This window comes from Pneumocystis carinii (genome assembly GCF_001477545.1).
Source record: "Pneumocystis carinii B80 chromosome Unknown supercont1.2, whole genome shotgun sequence".
Classification (NCBI taxonomy): Eukaryota; Fungi; Ascomycota; class Pneumocystomycetes; order Pneumocystales; family Pneumocystaceae; genus Pneumocystis; species Pneumocystis carinii.
Genome location: NW_017264714.1, coordinates 418,983 through 445,125, shown reverse-complemented (window position 1 = coordinate 445,125; position 26,143 = coordinate 418,983). Strand labels below are relative to the sequence as shown.

The window sequence follows — 26,143 nt, the reverse complement described above, 5'->3', positions numbered from 1 at the left end:
TTTTTCGACATTTTTAAAAATATTATTAAAATCTTAATATTCAGAATAAAGGAATTAATAATTTTATATATTCTTCTTATTTCAAATATACAAGGAAATTCTATAATAATTTTTAAGGAAAAAAAATGTTTTATTTAAACAAAAATACAAGATTTTTTTCAAGGTTTTTTAAATTAAAAAATCCAATTATCTACAAAGGAATGAAATCAGAAACATTTAGAAAATTATCATTTGGATATTACACAACGTCAGCTAAACCTTTAGAGGTTTTTTTTTTTGTTTAAAAGAGGGAATTTATTAAATTTGACAAGATAACTGTACGTGATGCGTTAAATCAAGCAATGGTTGAAGAAATGGAAAGAGATGAGAGAGTATTTCTTCTTGGTGAAGAGGTTGCACAGTATAATGGTGCTTATAAGGTTTTTTTTTTAATTTATATAAGAAAATAAATAATTATTTTTTTTTAATAGGTTTCTAGAGGATTACTTGATAAATTTGGGCCTAAAAGAGTGATTGATGCACCTATTACAGAGTCAGGATTTGCAGGACTTTGTGTAGGTTCTGCTCTTGCAGGTTTAATTCCTATATGTGAATTTATGGTTTGTATATTTTTTTTATATATATAAATATAATAATTATCAAGACATTTAATTTTTCTATGCAAGTAATTTTCATGTTAAATTGAAAATTTTTCTAATTTAAGGCTATTGATCATGTTGTAAATTCAGCAGCGAAAACATATTATATGTCGGGTGGTATTCAGCCATGCAATATTACATTTAGAGGGCCTAATGGTTAATAAATTGTTTAATTTTTTTTATTGTAATGTATATTAGGTGCTGCATCAGCTGTTGCTGCACAACATTCTCAAGATTTTTCTTCATGGTATGGATCAATACCGGGATTAAAAGTACTTAGTCCATATTCAGCAGAAGATGCAAAAGGATTATTAAAAGTATACATTTATTATTATTTTGAAGCATTATTTATATTAAATAGGCAGCAATTAGAGATCCAAATCCTGTTGTTGTTCTTGAAAATGAAATTATGTACGGAGCTACATTTTTACTTTCACCAGAAGCACAAGATAAAGATTTCTTAATTCCTATAGGAAAAGCCAAGATTGAAAGAGCTGGAAAAGATGTTACACTTGTTTCCTATTCAATTTACGTTAGGGTTTGTTTGGAAGCAGCTGAAAGATTAGAAAAAGAAGGTATTCAAGCTGAAGTCATTAATTTAAGAAGGTATTTTTTCATTTTTTCATTATTAACAATACAAATTCTTAATAATACATTAGTATTCGTCCTTTAGACGTTCCCTGTATTGTAGAAAGTATTAAAAAGACAAAAAGATGTGTAGCAGTTGATGGTACATTTCCTGATTTTGGTGTTTCAAGCGAAATTGCTGCAAGAATTATGGAAAGCGATGCTTTTGATTATTTAGATGCTGTAAGAACTAATATTTAATTCTATTTTTTATTATATAACATTTTATTAGCCCGTGGAAAGAGTAACAGGCGCTGATGTACCCATGCCTTATGCCCCACCTTTAGAAGCTCTTTCAATTCCTAATGCAGATGTTGTTGTTAGTGCTGCTAAAAAGGCGCTTTATCGTTAAGATAAACATTATATTAGGGTTATAAATATATCTAACAATATTTTTTATTTTTATTTTTTTATATCTATGAAATTATTCTATCTTTATTAATAAATATAAGTTATTCTTTATTGCAAAAAAAGCCTTTTTGCCATCTATTTCAGATATTTTTCCTCATCCGAACCATCCGATCGACAATGACTTATTTAGAAGTTTTGTCTTCCTATAGAAATCTTTTACGAGCAGTAAATGTTGCCTTTAAAGGTCTTAATATATAAAAAATAATTCCTTTATATTGAATTAAATTATTTAAGATGATCTGCAACTTTTAAAGACCTCTAAGAAACAAATTCGTAATACATATTACCATGATAAAGATAAAAATTTAAGTGAAGAAGAAATTCAAAAGAAAATAAAACATGCAAATGATGTTGCATCCATCCTTAGGAAAAATATTGTTCAAGGACGTTTGAATTCCTCCGGTCATTACTGTATAATTATTTATCTTTTTTTTTTTTTTAAATTATTATAGCTTTAAGAATTCATCATGATACAGAACGCACCAGCTCTAAAATAATAGAAAAACGAAAATAAGTATTATATCCAATAGTTGTCGAATATATGGTTTCTTTTAGCATGATATTTTTCGAAGAATATATATATTTTTAAATTGAATAGTTAATAATATTTTAGTGAAAAATGAATTGTTTTGTTTTATATATTTCATGTATATAACGAAGGAGACCTAGTTTTATATAATTAACTTTATGATGCTTGATAATATGGATTCATTGATTGATAAGTTATATTTCCATCTTGTCCAGGAGGAAGTTCTAATACAGTATCTTCCGGTTTTTTCATTTCAGATACTACATGTCTTTCTTTTCCAGAATTTTGAGCTGAAAATTGTGATTGACTCATAACAAATCGTGACATCTTTGCATTTTGTTGTTCTTGATTATATCCTCCAAGTGGACGAGGCCTTCCCCATTGCACTTTCAAAGGACATCCATTAATAAGAATATCCCCATTACGACAAGCTTTTGCTGCTGTTTCTGCTGCTGCACGTGTAGCAAAATTAACAAAAGCACATCTAGAACGATGACTGCAAACAAGCGACTTTATAGGACCATATTTTTCAAAATAAACACGTATTGCATGCTCTGGAAGATCATCTTCTATTCCCATAATAAAAAGTGATGTCTTTTAATGATTAAAATAGTCTATAAAAATAAATAAACTTACAATTTTTTTGTCTTGAGGTGGAACTAATTGATTATTCGTAATAATAGAAATATTTCCTCCTAATACATGTCCAGAAGAATCTGTTGATTGACTAGATACATCGGAAAGCTCAACATTTTTCGCCATGGGAATCTGTTTTTTATAATATGGTTCGCTTCGTGCTAGTTTTTTAAGAAGCTCACGAGCTGCTGAATCCACTTTCCCAAATTCACATGGAGTATCTCCATCTTTCCATTTTCCTTCATTATTTTGTGCTATATCTAATAAGAAAACATGTAATATATAAAAATTAAAATTGCACCATAATATTCTCGATTTATATCACTTTGAGGACCCTGATTAACAAGCTTAAGAGCTGCATCTCGAACTTGAATAGGCCTATATAAAATAAAACCTGAATTTATCCAATATATAAAAGTATAACTTACAGACCAAATTGAAGGTCTAACAAACAATTCTAAAAGTATTATTTTAAATCTAATTTTTAAACTAATAATACCTGACAACAATTCTTTATACGAGAACATGTTAAACATATCTTTTTCAATCATTATCTCCATATACTTCAAAAAAAAATAATTATTTACCTCTGTTTTTTTATATCTTGACTCTTTTCCAGGATGCCATGAAAATACTGTAAAAGGACGAGTACATATCTTACATTCCTTTCCATACTCTCTCTTAGTCATTCGAACATATGGATTAGGCCCTTAAAATATGTAAAATTCTTCTTTTTTAAAAATTTAAAAAAATACCAAGACATGACTCACAAATCGCTGGAAACTCTGCACTTTCCCAACCAGATTTATTAATATCTATACGAGCAATTAGTTTTCTATAGAATAGTGAAGATATAGAGAGGTTTCTTACCTAACTTTGGTGGCATATTTTTTTGTTGTCTCGAAGATTTTTTTCTCAAATTTAACCAGAAAAAAATAGAATAAAACAAGAATCTGAGAAACTAAAGTTATGTCCTTCTTCAGAAGAGTGTCTAGACCATTCTACAGCTTTTCCCGAAAAAAAACGGCTTTTTTACGACATAATTCGTCCATTCAAAAGACAGTTAATCCAAGAACAGGTTTTTTTATAAAATTAGTGATATTTTATTAAGTTTCTTTAGATCTTCTCCTTAAGATTCTTTATGAGTCACCAGTTTGTCCGCCTGTTGAGTTTTCAGAGGAAGAACTTGAAAGACATGAGGTAATTCATCGAGCTTGGCAGATTCATAAGCGAATAAAGAGAGATGAGCTTAATAAACAGCTTGAAAAGCAATATAACAAGATGAAGAGAGCATGTGCAGAACTTGAGAAAACAGATAAGAGATTATTTGATGGAGCCATGAAAAAAAAAAGAGAATATTTCCCAATAGAAATGCGTATACCGACAGAAACACCTCCTCTAGAAGCCTGGAAATATAATTGGAAGAATTATCCAGAAAGATCAGAAAGTGATGTTTAAATGGAAAGAAATATTATTGAAAAATATTATGTAGTGGATTTAATAACTCGACCGAGTCCATTTTTAAAATCATTTCGAGGATTGCGATTAGTTTTAGTATGTCCAGCAGGTTTATCTTTATTTGTTTGAGTCTGGATGTTTCCTTTTGAACTTTGTTTTTTTGAAACTTCATTTCCTATTGTTAACGACTTTTGTTCTAATAATTTTTCATTTTGATCTATAAAAGTCTGAATTTTATCAATTAAAACTAAAGCTATACTCTGAAGACGAGATAGCTCTACTTTTCGAATAATAATTGCATTATGAATTTGATCTAAGGCAGCAGAAATTTCATCATTTGAAATCATCTTTGAAACAAGTGCTGTAATACTGTTTTTAGGAAGATCAAACATTTCAGATAATCTTGGAATTGAAATAGTTTCATAAAATGGTGAATATGTAAATAAATATGTTCGTACAGCTTCTTCCTGAATTTTAGTTGTTAAAATATCTTTAATTTTTTGAGATTCAGGCATAAGATCCCAAATTTTAATAGATTTAACGAGTTCGCAACATTTTTTCCAGTCTCCTGTAGCAAGTGCACGAGATGCTTGCATAATACAATCACGAGAATTTTCAGGTGGTCCTGTAAATAATTGTTTTTCATTATAATCAAGCATACGTCTGAAAGATCTACTGATGACTTTTTTTGTGTCCAAAGAAAATCCTGAAGCTGCAATTGAAGGTATCTCTAATAACATAGAGCAAGTTAGATATACACATTCCAATAATTCCAAATTAATGTGCATATGAAAGGGAAATTGGCGTTGACGTTCAAGACGTTCTTGTTCTGGTGAAACCTGGTTATATCTTTGTACTTGTAGTCCTTGTGCAAGTAATTCTTTCATTCTTCCTGTACCACATATTTCATGGAGAGCACAATGTGCCTCTGAAATCATACCTATTCTAAAAGCTGATAGACCAATCTGAACCATAGTTCTATTATATAAAATTTGAGTCACAATATCTGCTGTAAAGATATTATCTTGAAGATGTGACATAAATAACATATCCCGTGCCTTATAAAATTTATCATGCAATGCATGATGATAAATATGATACAACATTGCTCTAGTCCTAGGTAAACTAGTACCATTTTTGTAAAGATAAACACAAAGATTATGTATAAGAGCCGTTGCATCTGGCTTTTCAGAATGTGGTGTAATTTTCGAATTAGCTGATTTTTGAATCGTTTTCCAAGTCGTTTCTTCAAGAATATTTATAACTTGCTCTGGCTTATAATAAATATGTTCTAATCTTCTTGTAATAATTCGACTAATACTATCCCCTGCGTTGATCCTTTCAAGATATAACTGTGTCCTATAAATAATAGAATATAGTTCTGTTTCATCTTTCAATCTATCAATATAATCTGTAGTATGTGGATCTATGTTTTGTAATGATCGAACAAGTTCATCATCAAGCTTATCAACAAATGAAACAATACTTCCACGAATCTCAATAACTTCTCCATTTTTAGTAACTGGAACAATATCATCGTTATATTCTTCTGCATCTTCTGAAACAATATATGAAAAATCATTTTCTAAAATATCTAATAAACTCTTAAGATCTCCTTCTGCCGATTTCCAATGTTCAATAGACATATAAGATGCTGTTCCAAAACTATAATCAAATTTTGATGAAATCATTGCTAAAAGCACTCGAATCTTATGATACGGTGTAACTGAAATTTCAAACAATTTTTCAAGAATTCTAATTTGCTCCACATGATCCGTATTCTTCTTTCCTCTAGAATCTGATATCGCCTTTAAATGTTTAAGAATACTTTCCGTAGTAAATTGTAATAAACGATTGCTTTTTCCTATCGTCGAAAATCCTTCCTTAGACTCTTGATTTTCCTTTCCTTTAACCCCTTCAACCCCTAATACCTCCTCATCTATAACAAATGTCTCTTGTTCCACCGATTCATCCATATTATCCTTCGGACTTTGACGAAATTGCTTAATTTCTCCTTCATACATTTTACTACATTTTCTAATCCGCTGCTTCACTGAATTAAGAGCACGTGCATTAGTAGAATTCATCTTCTTCTTAGCTTCTTTCTCCTTCTTAATCGTCTCATTCAAAAAACTATCCAAGTTCACTATTGCACGTATATAAAGTCGTGGTGGCTTTCCTAACACCTTTAACCTCTCTACCACCTTATTAATCTTCTCAAATTCTACCTTATTTAGCCTCTTATTCCTCTTATAATACCTCTTTTACCTGATGATATTGTCACCCAATCATTGATCTTTTGTGCGTTCTCAATATTTCTTAGTGACGTTTTAAACTCTTCTGTGCGCTTATCCTTTGCGCTTTTAACAACTCGTTTACCATCTTCTTCTTCACTATCTTCCGTATCTTCGCCTTTTAAGAACTGAAATCCAGTTCTTTTCTTCTTCTGAACTTCTTTGTCTGATGATGAACGGTCATCTCTTCCTCCTTGATCATCCGATTCTAATCCAGAACCTGATGAATATATATTCTCGTTATCTGAAGAACTGCTTGAATCTGAATTGCTTGAGCCTCCCTTATAAAATCTTGACATCTTTATTTTTTTAAGGTTGATGAGGTCGTTTATATAGGTGGATCTATAGTTAAGATAAAATATGTTTAAAAATGGGGTTAAAAGGTGTGAATATAAGGGAAATATATATATTAGAAGAAGAAGAAGAGGGAAGTAAGTAGAGGAGGAAGTGGAGGAGGAAGTAGGAGTGGGAGTAGGCAGAAGTATAGGTAGGAGTAGGTAGATAGGTAGATAGGTATAGATAGGTATAGATAAATAGATAGATATAGAAAGAATAGATATGTATAGTTAGATAGATATTTATGTATAGTTTATGTAGGTATAGTTTAATATGTAGGTATCGATAGATATATGTGTATAGTTTGATTTAAATAATTATGTTAAATATTTAAATATAAGAATTAATTTGTATATGATCCAGATGCATGAATAGAATATGTTTTAGAATTCCTATTATTATTAGTATTTTGAGGGTATTCTGGAAAATGTAGAAGAAAATCTGAATGATTAGTGTTTAAATGATTAGTATTTAGAATATTTTTAGAAGATTTTGTAGGAGATTTTGTAGGTGATTTTAAATTGAAAGAAGAAGAAGGGGTATAATTTTTTGAAAAGTCGTTTCCTAATATAAATGGATGCATTTTAGCTTGTTGAGGCGACCAGCGTTCTAAAGGATTGATATTTAATAAACCAGTTAAAAAATCGATTAAAATTATACGTAATGCTAATTCTATGAAGATTATAAGGAAAAGAAAGTGAAATAAAAAGAATTATACCATTATCTATATCAGATTTTGAGAATTTTTTTTGCATAGGATATGTTTTTACGATTTCTGGTAAAGTAGAAGCAGAAAAATATTTTTTATTTGGTACTTCTATAGTGTTACGTTCTTTAGCATATTGTTCCATAGTTTTTAAACAATAAATTTTAAGACCGGTGTCATCAACAATTTTGTCAAAAAAATCGCTTGATTGTTTTCCCATTTCTATCATCCAGATGGGTGGCATTCTATGTTAAAATTAGATAGTTTAATGGAATAAAAATTGATTACCCTAGCATTTCTACAATTCTAAATATTTGGTTATATTCAGATGTGCCAGGAAAAAGAGGAAGACCAAGAAATAATTCAGCTACGATACAACCAAAAGACCATATATCAATTGAAGATGAATAACTATAAATAATATTAATAATAGTAATATCAAAATATATCTAGATTTTACGGTAAGCCAAGCAAAACCTCTGGGCTTCTATAAAATCTTGATTGAATATATGTATATATAGTTTGTCTTTCATGACATGCTGAGCCAAAATCAATAATCTTAATTACAGGTGTTTCTAAACTAAATAAAATAATTAGAAAAGCTTTAATATAAAGTTTCATACTTATTTAAGAGAATATTTTCGGGTTTCAAATCACAATGGATTATTTTTGCCTCATTTAAAACAATCATTGCATCTAATATTTGAATAGCAAAAATCCTAACTAAATTCGTGCTTAGTCCTTTAAATTGATTTTGTTTTATAAGCTCATATAAATTTAAACTGAGAAGTTCAGAAACAATGCAAAGATGCTTTTTATGAATAAAGGTATCTTTTAATTGTAAAATATTATGTTTTCTTGATTTATCAACTTTTTTGTTTAACTGTAAAGATTATTTATGATTATTTTATGTATTGTTTTTCTTACTAGATCTAATATAGTTATTTCCATTATACTTTGATTAAAATAAGCAGGTTTATTTTTTATAACTTTTACCGCTACAATTTCTTGAGTTTGCATATTTTTACACTTAACAACTTGCCCAAATGTACCCTGTCCCAAAATATCGAGTATTAAATATCTAATCTTATGAATAAATCAAAATATTTAAAAACAAATATTAACCTATGGCCTTTATCAGAGCCCAATATATCATTAACATATAAAATATAATCATTATCTTCATTATCATAACCGTCATTTTTTATGCCTTTACTAGGCTTTGTAAGAACTCTTTTAGGATTATTATATGGTTCATAGTTAAATTCTGGATTACACATTTTAAAAATTTCAGTTAAATATATCGTAGATGCATGCAAAAGCTATATGATTGTAAATATGTAAAGTATATAAAAATCGTATTTACGCTAATAGGTTTTCCTTGAGGATCCATTTTTCTAAATAAAAAATGTTTCTTCTCTTTTGATAGATTCGATTTTAATTTTATAGAATAAAAATCTGACAATAAGTTTGAAAATGAATTTTTTTTTGACAATGGTTCAAATTCTGAGATATTTTTAGATTTAATTGATTTTTCTAGTGATTTTTTCTGTAATTCGAAATTATTTGAAACTGTTATAGAATCACTAAAAGATCTTAATGACTTTAAATCCAGACTATTATCTATTGAATATGAATTTTGCATATTTAATGGTAAAATTTTAGATGCATATGAATCAAATGAACTAGAATTATATGAAAAACTAGATTTCTCTATGTTTGATTGATCAAATGAACAAAATGGTTGCTTCCAATCCATACAAACTCCTGATGTATGGTATAGATGAAGTGACCTTCTATTATTTAACATCGATGATGTTTTTATTTGTGCCGATGATTGTTCTGATGTAACATTATAATATGGTGTATATTGTTCATTATTAATACATAATTCTCTTGGAAAAATTACTGATTTTTCAATTTCTTTATTAAAACTCCTAGATTTATCGATTCTATTTCTTTCTACATTTAAATATGAATTTTGTTTTACAGGTGACCCTCTATAATTCCTCAAATTAACCTCTTTTTTTTTATCATTCATTATTTCTACTGATTCCCTTTCATTTTTATTATAGTTTTTTGTTAAAAACTCTTCATTAGTCCCTAAATAAAATGAATATGGCTCAGATACGTTTTTGTTCATTATAAAAATAAAAATTAAGCAATTAATCTTAAAAAAAAAACTTCAATTTATAAAATCCCCTCTTTAATACTCCTTATTCACTGGATATTACCCTCTAAAACTCTCTCTCTCTTATAATTTTTAAAATCTTCCAATTTTTATTTAACTTTCTTTATCAGTTTATTAAAGAATATCTTGACTTTCTTAATAAAAAACTCTATATATTCCTTAGTTATAACCCTCTTTATTATTGTTTTTATATGTTTTTTTATTAAAATCTCCCTAATATATCCCTTTTATTATTTTTTAATTTATGAGTGTAGATTTGGTCGATTAAAGCTAATAATGAATGAATATAAAAAAAGTAAAAATAACAGAATTAATGTTTTTTTAAAAAAAAAGGTGTCAAATGGGTCTGAAAATGCTATAAATATTAAGAATGAGGCAGAAAATGAGGTTTTTTTTGAAGAAAAAGAGTATAAATATAAAGAAAATCAAGAAAAAGAAGTATTTAGTGAAAATAAGGAGTCTTTAGAGCCTAAAAATGATGAAGAAAGTTGTATTGGAGGATTATATGGTGTTTTGGGTGTTATGGATCAAGAAGATCTTGAAAGAGATGTTTCTTTAAAGGTATAATAGGAGGAAAAGAAGTTTAAATAAATAATATATTAATAAATAAGGTTAATCATGGATTTATTGAGAATGATATTAAAAATGAGTGTAAAAGATTAGAACGATGTAATAAGGAAAGGGAGTAAGTTATATATAAGAAGTAGAGATAAAGTCTTGATGAATTGTTTTTGAAGAAAGTTATTAAAAAAAATGCAAAAGATAGAGGAAAAAATCACTAAAAATGGGACATATGAATCAAAGGTTTTAGAAAAAGAAAAAGTTTATCAATTTGTCTGATTAAGAAATTTTATGATAAAAAAAAGCTTATAAATTAATAGAATAATCAATTATTTTATGTTGAGAAAAATATTAGGGAGATATCTAAGAGGATAGAAGAACTTATATGTGAAAAGAAAAAATATGAGCAAGGTTTTTATATAAAAAAGGTAAATTTGAAAGTAATATATATATTTTTAGGATTAGGAGATGAAAAGTCAAGTAAAGAAACAGGTAATTAGAATATTTTATGTTTTTTTTTTCGATTTATATTTTTAGATAGGGAATATTTGATTCGAACAGGGAAAATTACACCATTTTCTAATATATCTGGTTTGGAACGTCAAATTGATGAAGATTCAGAAGATTCAAATGATATTTCAGAACGAATACTTATTAGAAAAGCATTATCTGAATCCGAGGTTTTAGATAGTGATAATGTTTCTCTTGAGATAGAGCGAAAGAAACCTCGTTTGGAAAATAGTAATAATCAAATAAAAAACATTGAAGATATTTCTGAAACATTTGATACTTCAATAGACGAAGAAAGTTCATTTATTGGTAGGATAATTGATGGAAATGATATAAATTTAATTAATTTATGTATAGAAAATATTCAAGATGTAGATTTATTTCAAGATTTTTTATCTATTGATGATGGGGATGAAAAATATTATCAGGAAATTTATATTTAGATTTAAGCTTTTATATCTAATATCATATAGAAGCGCCTTAGTGAATGGGTTTGTCGTAGAAAGAGTGATAGAACAAAGTATAATATAGTAAAGCAAGAATCTGAAGTATATGATCAATTAGAAGAATGGTTTCAACCACATCCAACTATTAAAGATTATAAGTTTGAAGGTTATTATTCTTTGCCTGGGGATATTCATCCAAGTTTGTTTAATTATCAAAAAACATGTAAAATTCAATGTTTTTTAGTATAAAAGTAATGATAAAAGGTATACAATGGTTATGGGAGCTATATTGTCAGGAAACTGGGGGAATCATTGCAGATGAAATGGTTTATATTATTTTATGATTATATTCTTGAAATAATGAAATATTAGGGTCTTGGAAAAACTATTCAAATAGTTGGGTTTCTTGCAGGATTACATTATTCTCAAAAACTTTCAAATCCTATTTTAATTGTTTGTCCTGCAACAATAATGAGACAATGGGTTAATGAATTTCATCAATGGTGGCCTCCTTTTAGGGTGATTATTCTGCATGCAACAGGGAGTGGTTTGGCAAATGTAAAACATGAATTAAATAAAAATTATAAATCTTCAGAAAGTATAAATTCAAATCTTCTTCTTAAAAAAAATGTAGAGAAAATTATAAAAAAAATTAATACTTTAGGTATATTTTTAGAGTAGATTTTTCAAATAATGATTTTAGGTCATGTTCTTATTATAACATATTCTGGATTACGTATATATAAAGAATATCTTTTACCCAATAAATGGGCATATTGTGTTCTTGATGAAGGACATAAAATTAGGAATCCTAATTCCACTATATCTATTATTTGTAAACAAATTAAAACACCTCATAGAATAATTTTATCAGGCACTCCTATACAAAACAATCTGGATGAATTATGGAGTTTATTTGACTTTATATTTCCTGGTCGTTTAGGAGTATAATTTCTGAAATATCTTTCTATATTCTGATTTAAATAGACATTACCTATATTTCAAAATCATTTTGCAATACCTATAAATATTGGTGGATATGCAAATGCTAGTAATATTCAAGTTCAAACAGCCTATAAATGTGCATGTGTACTTCGTGATCTTGTGAGTCCATACTTATTAAGAAGAATGAAGGTTGATGTAGCTTCTGATCTACCTAATAAGAGTGAACAGGTAAATATAGAATTACTTTTTTAGTACAATTGATTGAAAATAGGTTTTATTCTGTAAATTAACAAAATTTCAAAAAGAAGCATATCAATCTTTTTTAAATTCTAAAGAGATGGATTCAATTTTAAATGGTAAAAAAAACGTCTTGTATGGAATAGATATTCTTCGAAAAATTTGTAATCATCCAGATTTAGTTGATAGAATTTCTCTTTTAAAGGTAATATTGGTTACTATTTTAATGTTTTTAAAATAATTTTATAGATTAATAATATAGAATATGGAGATCCTAAAAAGTCTGGAAAAATGCAAGTTATAGGAGAGATCCTTAAACTTTGGAAAAGTCAAGGTCATAGAACCTTACTTTTTACGCAAACTAGACAAATGCTTGATATTTTAGAAAAGTTTATTGAAAAAATGGATCAATTCAATTATCGTAGAATGGATGGTGGAACATCTATAAGTTCTAGACAATATCTTGTTGATAACTTTAATAATTCTGATGATATTCATGTTTTTCTTCTTACTACTAGAGTTGGAGGATTGGGTATTAATTTAATTGGAGCTAACAGGGTTATAATATTTGATCCTGATTGGGTAATATTACTATTATCAAGAGTAATTATCTTAGATGAAGTAGAATCCATCAACTGATGTACAAGCACGAGAAAGAGCATGGCGTGTCGGTCAGAAAAAAGAGGTAATAATATATCGTTTAATGACGTCTGGTACAATAGAAGAAAAAATATATCATCGTCAAATATTTAAGCAGTTTCTTACAAATAAAATTCTTAAAGATCCTAAACAAAAGAGGTTTTTTAAGGTATAAAATTCTTATTATCTGAGAATTTACTAATATTAACAAGATAAGCGATTTATATGATTTATTTTCTCTAAAATCAGATGATATTGGTGGTAGTGAAACAGGCGAAATGTTTATTGGTACTGAAAAGATATATCATGAAACTAAACCATCTTTAAGCGATACCATACATAAAGATGAAGAGGATAAAGAGAAATTAAAATCCATTCCTGGTGTTACTGGATTAGAAAATTTGTAAGATTCCTCTTTTTTGAGTCTTAGTTTTAATTATTCCGAAGTACAACTGGGGATATCATATCTAAAAAGAAAGATGATGAATTTGAAATTTTGGAGGATATATTTTCAAAATCAGGTGTTTGTAGTGCGCTACAGCATGATGTAATTATGAATTCAGTTCAGCAAGAAGCTTTATTGGTTGAAAAAGAAGGTATGAATTGACTATTATAAATATTTATACTAACAATTGAAAAAAAGCAACTAAAATATCAGAAGAAGCTATAAGAATTTTGAAAGCATCTAGAAAAAATATCCAAAAATGCGAAAATGGAAGATTAGCATCGACTGGAAGATTTAAAGAATCTTCTCAGATTAATTTTAGAAGAAGCTCGAATGTTCCTATATCTTCTTTAATATTAAATTTGAAAAATAGAAATTATCTTGAAAATAATAATATAAAAAACTTATGTTAGTATTAAAATCAATAATTTCGTTTTTTTTAATAATGATAGTTGGAATTTTGAATGATAAATCAGTAGAACTGATAAAAAGCATTTATGATTTTATTATTATAAAAGGTGGGAAAGTATCATCCACAGATATTATTGAGAGGTTTGGTACATCTGTTAATGGAACTCAACAAGTTGTAGAGTTTAAGAAATTATTGAAGAAAATAGCTAAATTGGAAAATAAATTTTGGGTTTTAAGGAAAAAAATTGCATAAGAATTATTTGGAAAGCGAAAAATATATCATGTAGCATGCATATTTGAGATCATTAATAAAATTTTGTTTATATTTTTAGACATATAATATTTTATACCTTTTTTTTAATTAACCCTTTTGTCATATCAAAACTATTTGAATATGGATATAGCTCCCATTTTTTTCCATTTTTTTCTCCATTTTCAATGCCTTCTGCATTTAATCCTCCATTTATTGGATTTATTCCAGTTATAATAGCATTACTATTTTCTTCTAAAGTAACAATTTGACCACTATAAGATTTAGCATGAAATACTTGAAAATATTTAAATACCTATGAAGCCAATACTTATAATATTGTTGTTCAAATGATTCAAACCCATTATTCAAACAAAATTCATAATACATACTTTCTAATGTTGTCATTATACGTGCCAATAATTTTTCTTGTGTGATTTCTGATAATAATGGCTGTTTCTCTGCCATTTTTTTAGCATTTAAACTTTTAATAATCATTTCAAGAGATGTTGTTGGAAGAAGATTACTAACATTAATACCACATCCTATGAATAATAAATTTTAAAACCATATAATATTAAACATACCAATAATCATAAGAAATTCATTATCTATATGTTTGCAATTTATTAATATCCCACCAATTTTAATATAGCCAATATTGTTCAGTATAAAAGATGGTTCAATAGTATTTTCCTCAGGCTGCTTTACACATATATCATTTGGCCATTTAATATGAATATCAAGTTCATTATAATAATTGTCATAAGTTTTAATAGCTTCAACTATTGCAAGTGAGACTAAATATTGTATAAATACAGTTGATGAAAGCAGTAAATATTCTGGTTGTCTTATAATTAAAGAATATGCTAGAGTGCCTTGTGGAGATATCCAAATATTATTTTTTCGACCTTTTCCTTCTGTTTGTTGTGTAGCTACAAAAACAAATCCTGTGGGCAAAACTCTTAAAAGTTTTAAGTTTTTATCAAGTAATGTTTGTGAGCTAGATACTGTTTCTCCATATAATACTATATTTCCCATATATTTTTTCTCTTTTTTTAAAGTTCTTGATGCTAAAAGGTTTTTAAAATAGATTTCATGATTAAAAAATGGAGTTTCTAATATAGTTGGAAGATGTTCATGAATTTTGATATATTTTGGAATTATTTCATAGTCATAATCATGAGAATTGTTTAAAGAATTTTGATTAAAAGTATTCGTTGATGATTTTTGTAAACAAAATGAATCATTTTCACATTTAATAATATGCTCTCCATTTATTATTTCAGAAATATTATATAGAATATTAGTCGTCTCTTTAATAAGATCTGAAAACTTCGAAAAAAGATGAAGATTTGTAATCTCTGAGGATATAATGGGTTTAGATGTAGTTTGTAAACCAAGTGATTGAAGTATATGTCTTAAAAACATAGTTCTACTGTTTTCGGATAACAGTAGCTTATTAAAATTCTCAGGGCAGTCCCTAATATTGTCTTTCAAATCTGTACTAAATCCAGAATATCTAAAATAAGTATATTTTAAAATAAAATAAAATAAAATACTCTGGATGAACAGTAAATAAAACAGCCTCTCCTTTCCCGATCCTACATTGAATAATTGCTGCATTGGTTGATTTCTTATCATTAGAGTTTATTTCTTTATAACTTGCTAAAATTCGTGTATTTAAGAATTCATCTGCGTTCACAAATGATACACCATTATGATAATAATACATGTCATTTTCATGCTCATATGATTCATCTTCAATATGTATATGTGCTATCCGTTTATCACCATTATTAGAAGAAATATATTCAGAAAATTCAATCCTTCGTGCAATACCCGGAAAAATTACAAGTTTACTATCCTTGTTTTCAGCATCATTAGATTTAATTTCTGTATAAGCAGATGCATAGTATCCACCTGCTCCTATTCCTATATATTTACCCCCATTCTTAAGATATTCTAATATTTTTTCGTTTGTCTTTTCACCTAATCCATTATTATAAATAACATCTTGACTATCCGGCATAATAAAAAGCGCAATGTCATCCCATCTACTTCGCTGTTCAAGATATAATTTATTCACCTTTTTTATAACATAATATGGCCCTAATAAAAATTGAAAAATAGAAAATACTTGTTCTACTGATAATTTTGATGTTTCTGTATCTAAAAAAATACAGAGTTGATTAAAACGACCCGTATATATCTTCTTTCTATATTAAGATACCTGTATATATTAAAATCTCCATTATATAACCCGTCTTTTGATAATTCATAATATAAAACACTGAAAAACAAAAAGATAATAATAATAATGTTGCTATCACCTAAGACTAGCAATACTGACGAATATGATGACGATCCTTGGATAAAAATCGTGCAATCTGGAAAATGTGGTATGTTTTTTTAAGAAAAAAAAACAATTTCTTTTAAATAAAAAAATAATTAATTATAAATAAAAATAGTTGAAGAAGCACAACAAGTACAAGAATGTTACTTCGATAAACGTGATTGGAGACTTTGCGCAGAGGTTCTTAATCGTTTCCGTCAATGTTGGATTGATAAAGATAAAAAAAATAAGCTGATTAAAGAAAAATAAAAGATTTTTAATATATTTTTTTATTTTTTAAAAATTTTTTAAAGATTAAATTTTTAAAGATTTTAATTTTTTTAATTAAAAATATATTAAAAAATTAAAATATTAAGAATTTTTTGTATTAAAAAGGGTTATTTTTATGTTAATTATGTTTTTTTTAAGAGAAATTATTTATTTATATAATAATATTTTAAAATATGAAGAAATGATGTATTTTAATAAATAATGTATTTTAATTGATTAAATTAAGAGATAATCTTTTCAATTGCTTAATAGTTTTCATAAAATAATCAGCGTATTGTCGAGTAGTTTTTACTTCAGTAATATAAATGATATGCTGTAGAAAAAAAAGTTAAAATAAAAATAATGAATGAAAATAACATACTCCTTGAAGAGAAAAATCAATATCAGATGTGTTTATAATTTCACCATTTAATAAAGAACCTTGAGACCATCGAACCTAAAAATAAAGTTATAATTTAAAATAATATGTATTTATATATACTTGTTTAGTCTTTTGTTTATATACTAGAAGCAATGTTCTTAAATTTTCAGGACTAATTTCAAGATAAGATGTGATTTTATCCAAATGCATTGTTGTATATAATTTAAGATAACTTTTGAGAACAGGCAACATCATTTGATTTTCAATACTAGAAATAAATATTTTTAAATGATGTTGTTGATGCTCTATAATAGTGCCAGAACTATTATCAAAATCTGGAGAAAGTGGTGATATAAATTTTGGACATGAAAATGAAAAAAGTTCTGAAAAAACAGGTATAGATTCAGGTCCACCTCGTTGCATTTTTAAAAGTTGTTCTCCATATTTTTCTTTTAATAAGATAAAAAGGTTATCATCAATCCTAATAGGGCATAACGCAATGCATATTGCCAAAAGTGCGTACATTTGATCACTCTTTTTTGAAATCTATAAAAAAATGAGAAATAATGCCTTTATTGAATGAAATTGTTTACATGATCAAATTGTATTGATCTATTTTGATAAAGTTTTGTCCGTGAAATAAAAAGAACATGGGAAAATGCTTTAATAGCGTCTATATATCGATGAAGCATCATATATGAAAACCCAACATAATAATAAGCAGTAAATGTTAATGTTAAATTTCCACCCCATCCAAAAAATCCCTAAAAATATCTTATAAACTTAAATGTATTTAGAAACAAAATACCTTCTTGTTAAGTTCAATATTATCCATTGTTTTGAGTGCTAAAGTAAAATCACCAAGAAGACAATGAACTCGAAGAAGACCAATTATACTAAAATATCCTAACATTCTATAAAGATTTTGAGATCCAAACTCTCCTGCTACCTCACTAATATTTTTAACTTCATCTTTCACTTAGTTTAATATCTTACTTAGGATTTCTCCCATTTTTTATTTCAATAAATTGTTCATTTATTTTACTCTTTTGAATTAAAGAATAAAGTACATTTAAAACACTATATGTACTCCAAATTTGAGGATTTTCTCGAAGTTCATGAATTTCATCTTCTGATCTTTTAGATAATCGATTTTTATAATTACAAAATGTTTGAAATTGATAAATAAACTCATCAACAATATCCCAAGCCCAATGATTAGGAAGTTCAAGATTAACTGGATTCTCTGAATTAAGAATAAGATTAAAAAGATCACAATAATTCTAAATTCTGTAAATTATTTTACAATATAATAATTTGACTTTTACATCATATGATTGAAACCGCTGTTCAATTGTTGGCTGAAGTTTTGCGTAAATATGACGAAAATATAATTCTCTATACAATATTATAAACGTCGTATCATCATTAACTAAAGGTGATATTGTTTCTGCATCTGGCCATGCTGTATTTTTATAATATTTATCTGTTAACTTAACAAATAGATTTTCATAGCATCCGTACAGTTCATAAACATTATTCTGAAGAACTGCATTATGAAAATACGTAATAAACCCTCTAACTGACTCTGGAATAACTGATCCCTATATTAATTAGTTCTATTCTTTTATTTAACTTTAATTCTTCTTTATACTAATGATATTTCTGGACTAGTATTATAAAATATATGTTGATCATCATATTCCTCTTCATTCAATAGCCCGTCAATAATATCTACTGATGATTCATAATATTCTAAGTTATTTTCTATCACATCATTTTCTATAGCCATTTTTTAATTTCTATATGTGAATAAGAATAGCGATCTGAGAGAGTCTTAATAAAAATAATAAGGATAAATTGATGAGAAAAGATATAATATTTTTTGATAGAAAATAAATATAATATAGTTGAAAGTATGTAAAGAGTAAATTTATAAAATTTTTTGCAATAAAATATTTTTTTAGAGTGTTTGATAGTGTATGTTGTTGAAGATAGTAAATATTTTGTTGTTTCAGAAGAAGCTAATAGATGTATTTTTTGAAATAAACTAAAGAAAAAGAATTAGTTTTTTTTTTTCGAAAAAATAAAAGTGAACATTAGAGTTAATGTAATTTTAAAGAGTACCATATTCCTAAATATTAATGTTTAATAAAATAGAAATAGCGATAAATATGATTTAAAAATATAGAAAGATTTGTCGATTTGTTAAATAAGGAAGATTTTGATTAAAATTAGTTTATTTGCAAATTGATAAAGTCCCATTTAATAAATAAATAAATAAATATGATAATAAGCTTTAAAAGTCGAGATTTTTTCGATAATAATATAAATATTTTATGAATAAATGTTTTAAATGTGATCCAGTTGTAATTAAATTGAATATCATTAAAAATTAAGAATTGGACTTTTACTTCCCATTTCGTCCTCAATAAAATCAAAAATACTATTAGAAAGAGGTTTAAATAATGGAGAATCGTCCAAAATATCTTCATAATTGATCTTTCTATACGAATTGAATTTACAAAATGCAAGCATATCTTTTCGAGAACCAGGTTGTATATTTTCAAAATCAACTGAATATTCCATGCTTTCATACCATTTCATGTTTTCATATGGAAATAAAAAATCCATAGATGGAATAATTTCCTCGTGATTATTAGATACTTTAAATGGATGAACATGAGAAAATATTATATCATCCTTATTATCCTGATAATATTTATTAATAAAAAAAACCTATCTTTCCTTCATAATAATTGCCTCTGAATACATATTCATATTATTCATTTTTTTTCGAGATTTATCTTTTCCCATACTACATGGTGTTTTTTGGCTAATCTAATCCCATATTAACCAATTATATGCATCTCATTTCCTTAATAATATACATTTGTATATCCTAATTCACAATTCGTCGGCGTTTTTGTTCCATTACATACATTAGATTCTGATTTACGTTTTTTATTATTTTTAGCCATTGAAACGCCCTGTTTTCACAAATTAACCTGAAATCCCTCTTCTTAAATATCTCTACATTAGCTTTTCCATGAGTTGGTGTAATCATCCCGCAAAATGTCTCTGTATTTCTATTCCATTCAAATGGTATATTTAAATCCTTATTATTTGGGCAAACGTTTCTAGAATGTCCTACTTTTTTGCATATTCCGCATCTCCTTATCTTCTTTACTTGTTTCTTTGTTTCTGATTCTGTTGGAGGCGCTGTTTTCTTCTCAGATATGTGTAAAAACTCTTCTGCTTGCATTAGTGGAGGATATCTTTGGCAGAGATGTATAAACCCTAATGTAAGGAATTAGGGTTAAGACCTTGATAGAGATAAGCCTTATATAATATATAGAGAGATAAGAAGGTGTGAAATGAAGTATGGTTTATTGAAGCAATTCGTTACGAAAATATTTCTGATGATTACTTTTTAGACCAATTGCGGTTTTATAATTTTCTTTTTGAAAGACATCTTGATAAGTTCGTATATGTTTTTGAGAGAATTTTCTTTTTGATTGATCAATGCCCTGAAGTGATCTTTGAACATATTCTTGTCGTACTAAACCGCTTGGATTTCTATCTCCTGATTGTCGTTGAAAATTTCGAGAACGAAGAGTTTGTTGATAATATCTAATTAAAGAACGATGACCTAGTCTTATTTTTGAGGGAAGAATAAGTTCATAATCATTTTCTATGATAACATCATTATCATTATCTGAATAAATAGATAAAATATCATCATTATCCTGATCAGATGATATATCTTCCCAATCTGCATCATTATCTTTTAAAGAATATGAAGAATAATCATAATAATCTGATAATTCAAGTCTTTCTTCCTCTGTATCATAAGCAATAGAATAATGCCCTTTCGAAAACTAAAATAATTAAAAAAAATAATAATAATAAATAAAATTAAATATATAAACCATATGTTGACGAATACTTTCTAAACTTTTTCCAACTTTTTTGCATGATAAACAAACATTTCCAATAGAAATTTTTTCTCCAAGATATTCTATTAATCCTTCTAAATCAATAAGATATTCTTGTTCTGGTATAAATAATGAATGTGATTTTTTCATATGTTCTACATTTTCATTTAATGTAGAAAACTTAAAAGTACAAAAAAGACAATCTGTTATTTTTAATTTAATCCTCTTCGCGATATGTTCTTTTATTAATTTTTCTTCTTCTGATTCACTTAATTCCTTTTTTTCATTTAATATTGAATCTAAATAAGATAGATTATATACATCTATCATATTCTCCTCTGATTTTTTTAATTCTAATCCATTCATATAAAGTTTTTTATCCTCTTCAATCGCTTCTTTTGATTTATTTAAAATATATGAATCGTTTTCCTCATTAAATCCTTTTTTTTCATTAAAATCATTCTTATCATTAAAACCATTCTCTTTCTTTCTATATCTAATATTAAAAACAAATCTTTATGTATATTTCTTCACTTTTTTTTCTTCCCATTAACCCTTTCTTTTTCTTCTTTTTTTTCATTCCATGTCTCTGAAACCATTTTCTGAGAAAAACAATGTGCTGAAACTGATGGAAATCCTGCTATCTTTCTCTTTAAATTGTAAAGATGCCATTCTGATCTATAAAATATTAATCTTTTCTTTAAATACAAAAAAAACATTACCTATAATGTACTCTTTGAATATCTGATGATTGAAATGTAATTTTACAAAGAATACAAGTAAATGTAGGACTCTTCATAGGTTTTTCTTATATTTTTTTAATATTTTTATTAATTTTTATTAATTTTTATTAAGAATCTTAAGATTTTAGCTTTAAAAGACGTCGTTTATTAATAAAATTATAAAATCGATTAAGAAATTCTTAACTTTTAAGAAATAAAATCTTAAGATTCTTAATAAAAATTAATAAAAACTAATAAAAAGTAGTAAAAATTAATAAAAATTTTAATAAAACTTAAGAATTGTTAATTTTCTAATTATTTTTCTTAATAATTGGGTTAAACAAAGTATTAAATGGATATTTATAGAGGAGAATAAAAGATATAAGAAAATAAGATATAAAATAAGACAGAAAATAAAACAGAAAGTATATATTTTATGGATATTTCATGTCTTTAGAATCAGTGATTCATAATCTAGTATCTTCATTAGGAGGAGTTGATATTTCTCTGGAAGATAAACCATATATTTTGGGAGATGATGGATTAGCATGTTTAAAGGATTTAAAACGATTACTTCAACATTATGATCATAAATATAATAGTTGGGACGTTAAACGTATTTTAGCAGATACGAATTTTGTAGAAGGAGATCTTTGTCCAATTTTGAGTATGTGGGATCCTTTAGATAAAGAAGATAAAGTAAAATGGCGTGTATGTCTTGCATGCGGTTTAGAAATATTCATTTTTGAAGATTAAATAATTTTTAATAATAATTTTAGTGGAATTACTTGTTGAATTAACATGGCCTTTGGAAGTGAATGAATTGAATGCAAATAAGAAATCATTTGAGCAACTTCCACATCTTCGCTTGGCACAATCGTTTTATAAAAAATCGGTTTTAAATTATTGTAAAGCGAATGTTTTATTTAATGCGATTTCTGTATCATTTCCTTCAATGTCAATTGCAAGAACAGAAAGATCGGAAAGAGATGAAGGAATTATTCGTTTAGTTTTATATTTTATTCGAAATATTGCTATGATTGATCAAGAAACTACTCGAAATGAAACCATTCTTGCATTTAAAAAGGCGAATATTTTGGATCTTATTATTTCAGTTGCAGGGGGTATAGGGAATGAATTTATTTGTCAAGATGTTATTATTCTTGAAATTGTTTTTTATCTTGTTAGAGGAATAAATCCAGAGAATATATTTTTATCAGATAAGGCTCAATCACTTAAACCATTGGATGATTTAAGCAATCTTCTTAAAATAGAAACAGATAAGAAGAAAACCGTGAAAACGACTCGCCATAACCGATTTGGTACATTAATTTCACTAATAGCACCTGTATATATTTAATTGTTAGATTTATATGATCTAATATTTTTAGAACAATAGAAGGTTCACTGTTGCCAATCAAGGAGCAATACTTAAAGATGCAGAAAATGGTTTCAGCAAAATAGATTCAGTAAAGAAATGGAAAATGCGTAAATCTAGAATATCTACAATGGTTTTTCTTTTAAATTATTTTTTTTATACTAATTAAATATATAGGATGATCTTGACAAACCTGTATTTATTATGCATGATGCAACTATGATTATTTCAGCTTTTATAAATGAATTTTTGGATTTGTCCTTTAATCGTAGGTTATTCTTCTTTTAAATACATAATTATAACAAATTAGCACTTTTTTCATCTATTTTGCGATGTTTAGAAAGAGAAGAAACTAGGATTTCCCAGGAAAATCATATTCATTTTCTTTATTGTATAGGATATTTTATACATGCCCTTAGGTTACGTCTTTATTCTAAGAATCTTAATGATTCTTCAAAATATGAGGATTATGGATTGATTGCTACTATGTTGCAACAAAGGGCTCTAATTATGATCTATAAATTAATGAGAGAATCATTTGACCTTAAAGTAAGTTTAAATAATTAATAAGTCTGCTAATTGAAGAAGATATGGAAAGAATTGCATTCTGCAATGGAATGTTTTAAACAAATAGTATAAATTGGATATATTATTTTTCTAAAAAAAAAATAACTTTTATTTAGCTTTTAATTGTTAATTGTATGACAATTTCATCTCAAGAATATCAGGAAATAGCCGATAATATGCAGAATAATATGTATTATGATGAACATAATTTGGATTTGATTATTAATGTCATCAAATTATATAAAACACAATCATTTGGGTAAGAAAGGATTTTTTTCTTTTTTTTTTGATCTTGAAATGGACAGATTTTTAAATATATCTACAGAACTAGTTCATAATTTATTAAAAATGTTAGAAAAGTATTCTAAGACAAAAGATTATATGTATGTTCGAGTACGTCAGCGTCAAAATAGAAAAAAGGACGTAAATGCATCTAATCAAGAAGAGGCTTTAGGCTCTGATAATGATAATTCTCAGTTAGAATCTAAATTGAGATATAAAGAAAGGTCCTTTGAATTTTCAAAATTTGAAAAGGTACCTAGTTATATAATAATTTTGTTTATTAATAATATAGAAATTTGTTAATGACCATTGCATTGATACATTTCGAACATTTCTTGAATATTATAGAGAATTGACTCCAGAACAGATTAAGCGAGTAATATCTTTTTTTTATAGAATATTTGTTAAACAAAAGGCTGAAATATACCTGTTTCGTCTTGATATATGTGAACTTTTTAACAGAATGTTAAATGATGATATCTATTTTTCTAAAAGTCATCCAACTAGAGTTGAACTGGAGAAATTTATAAAATTTTATATGAAACGTCTTATATCTGTTATCTCTAAATCTCCAGCTTTATATGTAGAGCTTTTATTTCATAAGATGCATGATACAGTATATTATCTTCAGCATGGGTGTGATGAGGTTGCAATTCCAAAACCAATAAAGTTGATTAATTTTTTTGTTTTAATATATTATTGAAATTTTATAGACTTTCAGCAGAATTTGAAGTTAAACCAGGGATGGATTTTGAACAACAAATTTCTATTGTTGTTGCTGTATTACTTGATGAAAATAAAAGTTATGAATTAGATTGGTTGAAAATTAAATTATCTGATGCTATTAGTCAAAGAAAAGCATGGGAATTGGAAAAGGAATCAAGAGAATCATTAGAGGATAGTTATAATAAGGATCTATTATCATTACCACCTCGCTATGGTATAAAAATGTTTTAAAATATTATATATTGATCGATCTTTAGTCGTTATCTTTGAATCTGAACAACAGAGGAAAAAATGTTTTAAAAATGGTAAACTTCGTCTACTTATTTCTTTATGTGGTTTTCTAGAAGAAAAATCAATTGATGATATAATGCCTTCATTAATTATTCCTTCTGAAATTTCATCTAGTACATTAAGTTATAATTTGGGACTCGTTAAAAAATATATTGATAATCCACCTATATTTGATGATGGAAAAACAGCAATTGACTTTCTTCGTCGAAAATATAAACCTAGAAATCATTATGATGCATCTAGTGAAGAAGATGAAACAATTGATAGAGATGATTTCGATTCAATTGAATCTATGTCTTCTGCTAAAATATTTAAAAAGAGACATAGGAAATTGTTAAATGATGAAGAATTAAATATTCGTGCTGAAAGAAGAAAAAAATTACAAGAAGAGCGTATGAAAATTGTAAAAAGTTTAAAATATGTTATCGATTCTGATAATACTGATGATGATGCTGCTTTTTTTGCATCAGAAGAAATTTTAAGGAAAAAATCAAAGTTAATGGCATCTAAATCTCATGAAAAGAATAAAAATATTCAAAAATCTCTTAAAGGTTTGGATTTTGAGAACGAAATAAATAATAATGATTCAAATCTTTCAGAAAATTATGATTCTTCTGAAATTGATTATTTAACTGATTCAGAAAAAGATCCTTCTACAAATAATGACAAATTATTCATTGATGATGGTTTTTCCACTAATTCGAATACTAGTGATTTTCAAAAAAATAAACAAATCTCTATTTTATCTCCTAAAAATCTTGAAAAAAAAAACAATAAGGCAAAGGGACGTCGTATTCTTATAGAAAGCAGTTCTGAATAATCTTTATTAGTTTCTTTTACATTTTCTCAAAAACTCTAAACTATCTCTTTATTTATAATTTTTTCAAAAGACATATACAAAATTTCTATGCTTCTTTAATACTCATTAAAAATAGAAACTTGTTTTATACGGCTTAAAATGATTCTTAAAAATATTTATTTC

At 26.6% G+C, this 26,143-nt stretch overlaps 13 protein-coding genes across 13 annotated transcripts; 6 read left to right on the top strand and 7 right to left on the bottom strand.

Annotated features, from left to right (window-relative positions):
- The first annotated feature begins 154 nt into the window (after positions 1-154).
- Positions 155-1,662, top strand: T552_00513 (hypothetical protein). The gene is made up of 9 exons (XM_018369128.1): positions 155-266; positions 312-419; positions 471-599; positions 644-664; positions 704-794; positions 837-955; positions 1,000-1,244; positions 1,298-1,448; positions 1,498-1,662. The coding sequence occupies exons 1-9, from the start codon at positions 201-203 to the stop codon at positions 1,615-1,617; spliced, it is 1,050 nt and encodes a 349-aa protein (XP_018227397.1). The 5' UTR covers positions 155-200; the 3' UTR covers positions 1,618-1,662.
- Positions 1,663-1,749: 87 nt separating this feature from the next.
- On the top strand, positions 1,750-2,236 carry T552_00512 (hypothetical protein). The gene is made up of 3 exons (XM_018369127.1): positions 1,750-1,860; positions 1,911-2,087; positions 2,129-2,236. The coding sequence occupies exons 1-3, from the start codon at positions 1,794-1,796 to the stop codon at positions 2,188-2,190; spliced, it is 306 nt and encodes a 101-aa protein (XP_018227396.1). The 5' UTR covers positions 1,750-1,793; the 3' UTR covers positions 2,191-2,236.
- Positions 2,237-2,299: 63 nt separating this feature from the next.
- On the bottom strand, positions 2,300-3,759 carry T552_00511 (hypothetical protein). Its single transcript, XM_018369126.1, has 8 exons — positions 3,712-3,759; positions 3,597-3,656; positions 3,429-3,550; positions 3,341-3,379; positions 3,270-3,298; positions 3,143-3,219; positions 2,842-3,095; positions 2,300-2,799 (listed from the first exon to the last, which is right to left on the bottom strand). Exons 1-8 carry the CDS (start codon positions 3,725-3,727, stop codon positions 2,362-2,364), a joined length of 1,035 nt encoding a protein of 344 aa, XP_018227395.1. The 5' UTR covers positions 3,728-3,759; the 3' UTR covers positions 2,300-2,361.
- A 51-nt stretch (positions 3,760-3,810) lies between these two features.
- T552_00510 (hypothetical protein) lies at positions 3,811-4,299 on the top strand (the record flags this gene model as incomplete). The annotated part of the gene is made up of 2 exons (XM_018369125.1): positions 3,811-3,919; positions 3,962-4,299. 2 exons carry the CDS (start codon positions 3,811-3,813, stop codon positions 4,297-4,299), a joined length of 447 nt encoding a protein of 148 aa, XP_018227394.1.
- A 26-nt stretch (positions 4,300-4,325) lies between these two features.
- On the bottom strand, positions 4,326-6,892 carry T552_00509 (hypothetical protein; the record flags this gene model as incomplete). Its single annotated transcript, XM_018369124.1, has 2 exons — positions 4,326-6,523; positions 6,568-6,892. The coding sequence occupies 2 exons, from the start codon at positions 6,890-6,892 to the stop codon at positions 4,326-4,328; spliced, it is 2,523 nt and encodes an 840-aa protein (XP_018227393.1).
- A 339-nt stretch (positions 6,893-7,231) lies between these two features.
- On the bottom strand, positions 7,232-9,824 carry T552_00508 (hypothetical protein). Its single transcript, XM_018369123.1, has 8 exons — positions 9,002-9,824; positions 8,761-8,957; positions 8,563-8,716; positions 8,259-8,518; positions 8,096-8,215; positions 7,924-8,046; positions 7,648-7,880; positions 7,232-7,601 (listed from the first exon to the last, which is right to left on the bottom strand). Exons 1-8 carry the CDS (start codon positions 9,776-9,778, stop codon positions 7,273-7,275), a joined length of 2,193 nt encoding a protein of 730 aa, XP_018227392.1. The 5' UTR covers positions 9,779-9,824; the 3' UTR covers positions 7,232-7,272.
- Positions 9,825-10,102: 278 nt separating this feature from the next.
- T552_00507 (hypothetical protein) lies at positions 10,103-14,273 on the top strand (the record flags this gene model as incomplete). The annotated part of the gene is made up of 18 exons (XM_018369122.1): positions 10,103-10,387; positions 10,438-10,511; positions 10,564-10,660; positions 10,708-10,798; positions 10,847-10,879; positions 10,925-11,268; positions 11,371-11,566; positions 11,608-11,669; positions 11,716-11,973; positions 12,025-12,288; positions 12,331-12,516; positions 12,560-12,730; positions 12,775-13,107; positions 13,151-13,333; positions 13,377-13,567; positions 13,612-13,760; positions 13,808-14,017; positions 14,062-14,273. The coding sequence occupies 18 exons, from the start codon at positions 10,103-10,105 to the stop codon at positions 14,271-14,273; spliced, it is 3,339 nt and encodes a 1,112-aa protein (XP_018227391.1).
- A 91-nt stretch (positions 14,274-14,364) lies between these two features.
- Positions 14,365-16,525, bottom strand: T552_00506 (biotin-[acetyl-CoA-carboxylase] ligase; the record flags this gene model as incomplete). The annotated part of the gene is made up of 5 exons (XM_018369121.1): positions 14,365-14,545; positions 14,587-14,815; positions 14,858-15,792; positions 15,833-16,442; positions 16,504-16,525. 5 exons carry the CDS (start codon positions 16,523-16,525, stop codon positions 14,365-14,367), a joined length of 1,977 nt encoding a protein of 658 aa, XP_018227390.1.
- A 25-nt stretch (positions 16,526-16,550) lies between these two features.
- T552_00505 (hypothetical protein) lies at positions 16,551-16,888 on the top strand. Its single transcript, XM_018369120.1, has 2 exons — positions 16,551-16,672; positions 16,742-16,888. The coding sequence occupies exons 1-2, from the start codon at positions 16,591-16,593 to the stop codon at positions 16,873-16,875; spliced, it is 216 nt and encodes a 71-aa protein (XP_018227389.1). The 5' UTR covers positions 16,551-16,590; the 3' UTR covers positions 16,876-16,888.
- A 186-nt stretch (positions 16,889-17,074) lies between these two features.
- T552_00504 (hypothetical protein) lies at positions 17,075-19,094 on the bottom strand. Its single transcript, XM_018369119.1, has 8 exons — positions 18,912-19,094; positions 18,586-18,861; positions 18,254-18,540; positions 18,066-18,210; positions 17,851-18,021; positions 17,378-17,803; positions 17,258-17,332; positions 17,075-17,209 (listed from the first exon to the last, which is right to left on the bottom strand). The coding sequence occupies exons 1-8, from the start codon at positions 19,047-19,049 to the stop codon at positions 17,105-17,107; spliced, it is 1,623 nt and encodes a 540-aa protein (XP_018227388.1). The 5' UTR covers positions 19,050-19,094; the 3' UTR covers positions 17,075-17,104.
- A 551-nt stretch (positions 19,095-19,645) lies between these two features.
- T552_00503 (hypothetical protein) lies at positions 19,646-20,522 on the bottom strand (the record flags this gene model as incomplete). Its single annotated transcript, XM_018369118.1, has 3 exons — positions 19,646-19,969; positions 20,149-20,247; positions 20,295-20,522. The coding sequence occupies 3 exons, from the start codon at positions 20,520-20,522 to the stop codon at positions 19,646-19,648; spliced, it is 651 nt and encodes a 216-aa protein (XP_018227387.1).
- Positions 20,523-20,600: 78 nt separating this feature from the next.
- Positions 20,601-22,037, bottom strand: T552_00502 (hypothetical protein). Its single transcript, XM_018369117.1, has 4 exons — positions 21,918-22,037; positions 21,730-21,873; positions 21,190-21,685; positions 20,601-21,138 (listed from the first exon to the last, which is right to left on the bottom strand). Exons 1-4 carry the CDS (start codon positions 21,992-21,994, stop codon positions 20,647-20,649), a joined length of 1,209 nt encoding a protein of 402 aa, XP_018227386.1. The 5' UTR covers positions 21,995-22,037; the 3' UTR covers positions 20,601-20,646.
- Positions 22,038-22,323: 286 nt separating this feature from the next.
- T552_00501 (hypothetical protein) lies at positions 22,324-26,026 on the top strand. Its single transcript, XM_018369116.1, has 11 exons — positions 22,324-22,644; positions 22,697-23,265; positions 23,309-23,428; positions 23,473-23,563; positions 23,606-23,844; positions 23,884-23,928; positions 23,979-24,121; positions 24,168-24,396; positions 24,437-24,813; positions 24,858-25,084; positions 25,128-26,026. Exons 1-11 carry the CDS (start codon positions 22,365-22,367, stop codon positions 25,979-25,981), a joined length of 3,174 nt encoding a protein of 1,057 aa, XP_018227385.1. The 5' UTR covers positions 22,324-22,364; the 3' UTR covers positions 25,982-26,026.
- The last annotated feature ends 117 nt before the right edge of the window (positions 26,027-26,143 follow it).

Coding starts and splice junctions, on each gene's coding strand:
- T552_00513 (XM_018369128.1), top strand. CDS start 201: ATGAAATCAGAAACATTTAGAAAATTATCATTTGGATATTACACAACG. Junction 600..643: donor TTCCTATATGTGAATTTATG/GTTTGTATATTT, acceptor ATAATTATCAAG/ACATTTAATTTTTCTATGCA. Junction 665..703: donor CATTTAATTTTTCTATGCAA/GTAATTTTCATG, acceptor TTCTAATTTAAG/GCTATTGATCATGTTGTAAA.
- T552_00512 (XM_018369127.1), top strand. CDS start 1,794: ATGACTTATTTAGAAGTTTTGTCTTCCTATAGAAATCTTTTACGAGCA. Junction 1,861..1,910: donor AGTAAATGTTGCCTTTAAAG/GTCTTAATATAT, acceptor AAATTATTTAAG/ATGATCTGCAACTTTTAAAG. Junction 2,088..2,128: donor GAATTCCTCCGGTCATTACT/GTATAATTATTT, acceptor AAATTATTATAG/CTTTAAGAATTCATCATGAT.
- T552_00511 (XM_018369126.1), bottom strand. Junction 3,380..3,428: donor CAAGATATAAAAAAACAGAG/GTAAATAATTAT, acceptor TGATTGAAAAAG/ATATGTTTAACATGTTCTCG. Junction 3,096..3,142: donor TATAAATCGAGAATATTATG/GTGCAATTTTAA, acceptor TATTAGATATAG/CACAAAATAATGAAGGAAAA.
- T552_00508 (XM_018369123.1), bottom strand. CDS start 9,778: ATGAACAAAAACGTATCTGAGCCATATTCATTTTATTTAGGGACTAAT. Junction 7,881..7,923: donor AGAATTGTAGAAATGCTAGG/GTAATCAATTTT, acceptor ATTTTAACATAG/AATGCCACCCATCTGGATGA. Junction 7,602..7,647: donor AAAATCTGATATAGATAATG/GTATAATTCTTT, acceptor TAATCTTCATAG/AATTAGCATTACGTATAATT.
- T552_00505 (XM_018369120.1), top strand. CDS start 16,591: ATGTTGCTATCACCTAAGACTAGCAATACTGACGAATATGATGACGAT. Junction 16,673..16,741: donor CGTGCAATCTGGAAAATGTG/GTATGTTTTTTT, acceptor AAATAAAAATAG/TTGAAGAAGCACAACAAGTA.
- T552_00504 (XM_018369119.1), bottom strand. CDS start 19,049: ATGGCTATAGAAAATGATGTGATAGAAAATAACTTAGAATATTATGAA. Junction 17,804..17,850: donor GATCAATACAATTTGATCAT/GTAAACAATTTC, acceptor ATTTTTTTATAG/ATTTCAAAAAAGAGTGATCA. Junction 17,333..17,377: donor ATAAACAAAAGACTAAACAA/GTATATATAAAT, acceptor CTTTATTTTTAG/GTTCGATGGTCTCAAGGTTC.
- T552_00502 (XM_018369117.1), bottom strand. CDS start 21,994: ATGAAGAGTCCTACATTTACTTGTATTCTTTGTAAAATTACATTTCAA. Junction 21,874..21,917: donor ATTCAAAGAGTACATTATAG/GTAATGTTTTTT, acceptor AATATTTTATAG/ATCAGAATGGCATCTTTACA. Junction 21,139..21,189: donor AAAGTATTCGTCAACATATG/GTTTATATATTT, acceptor TAATTATTTTAG/TTTTCGAAAGGGCATTATTC.
- T552_00501 (XM_018369116.1), top strand. CDS start 22,365: ATGTCTTTAGAATCAGTGATTCATAATCTAGTATCTTCATTAGGAGGA. Junction 22,645..22,696: donor GCGTGTATGTCTTGCATGCG/GTTTAGAAATAT, acceptor TAATAATTTTAG/TGGAATTACTTGTTGAATTA. Junction 23,429..23,472: donor AATCTAGAATATCTACAATG/GTTTTTCTTTTA, acceptor TTAAATATATAG/GATGATCTTGACAAACCTGT.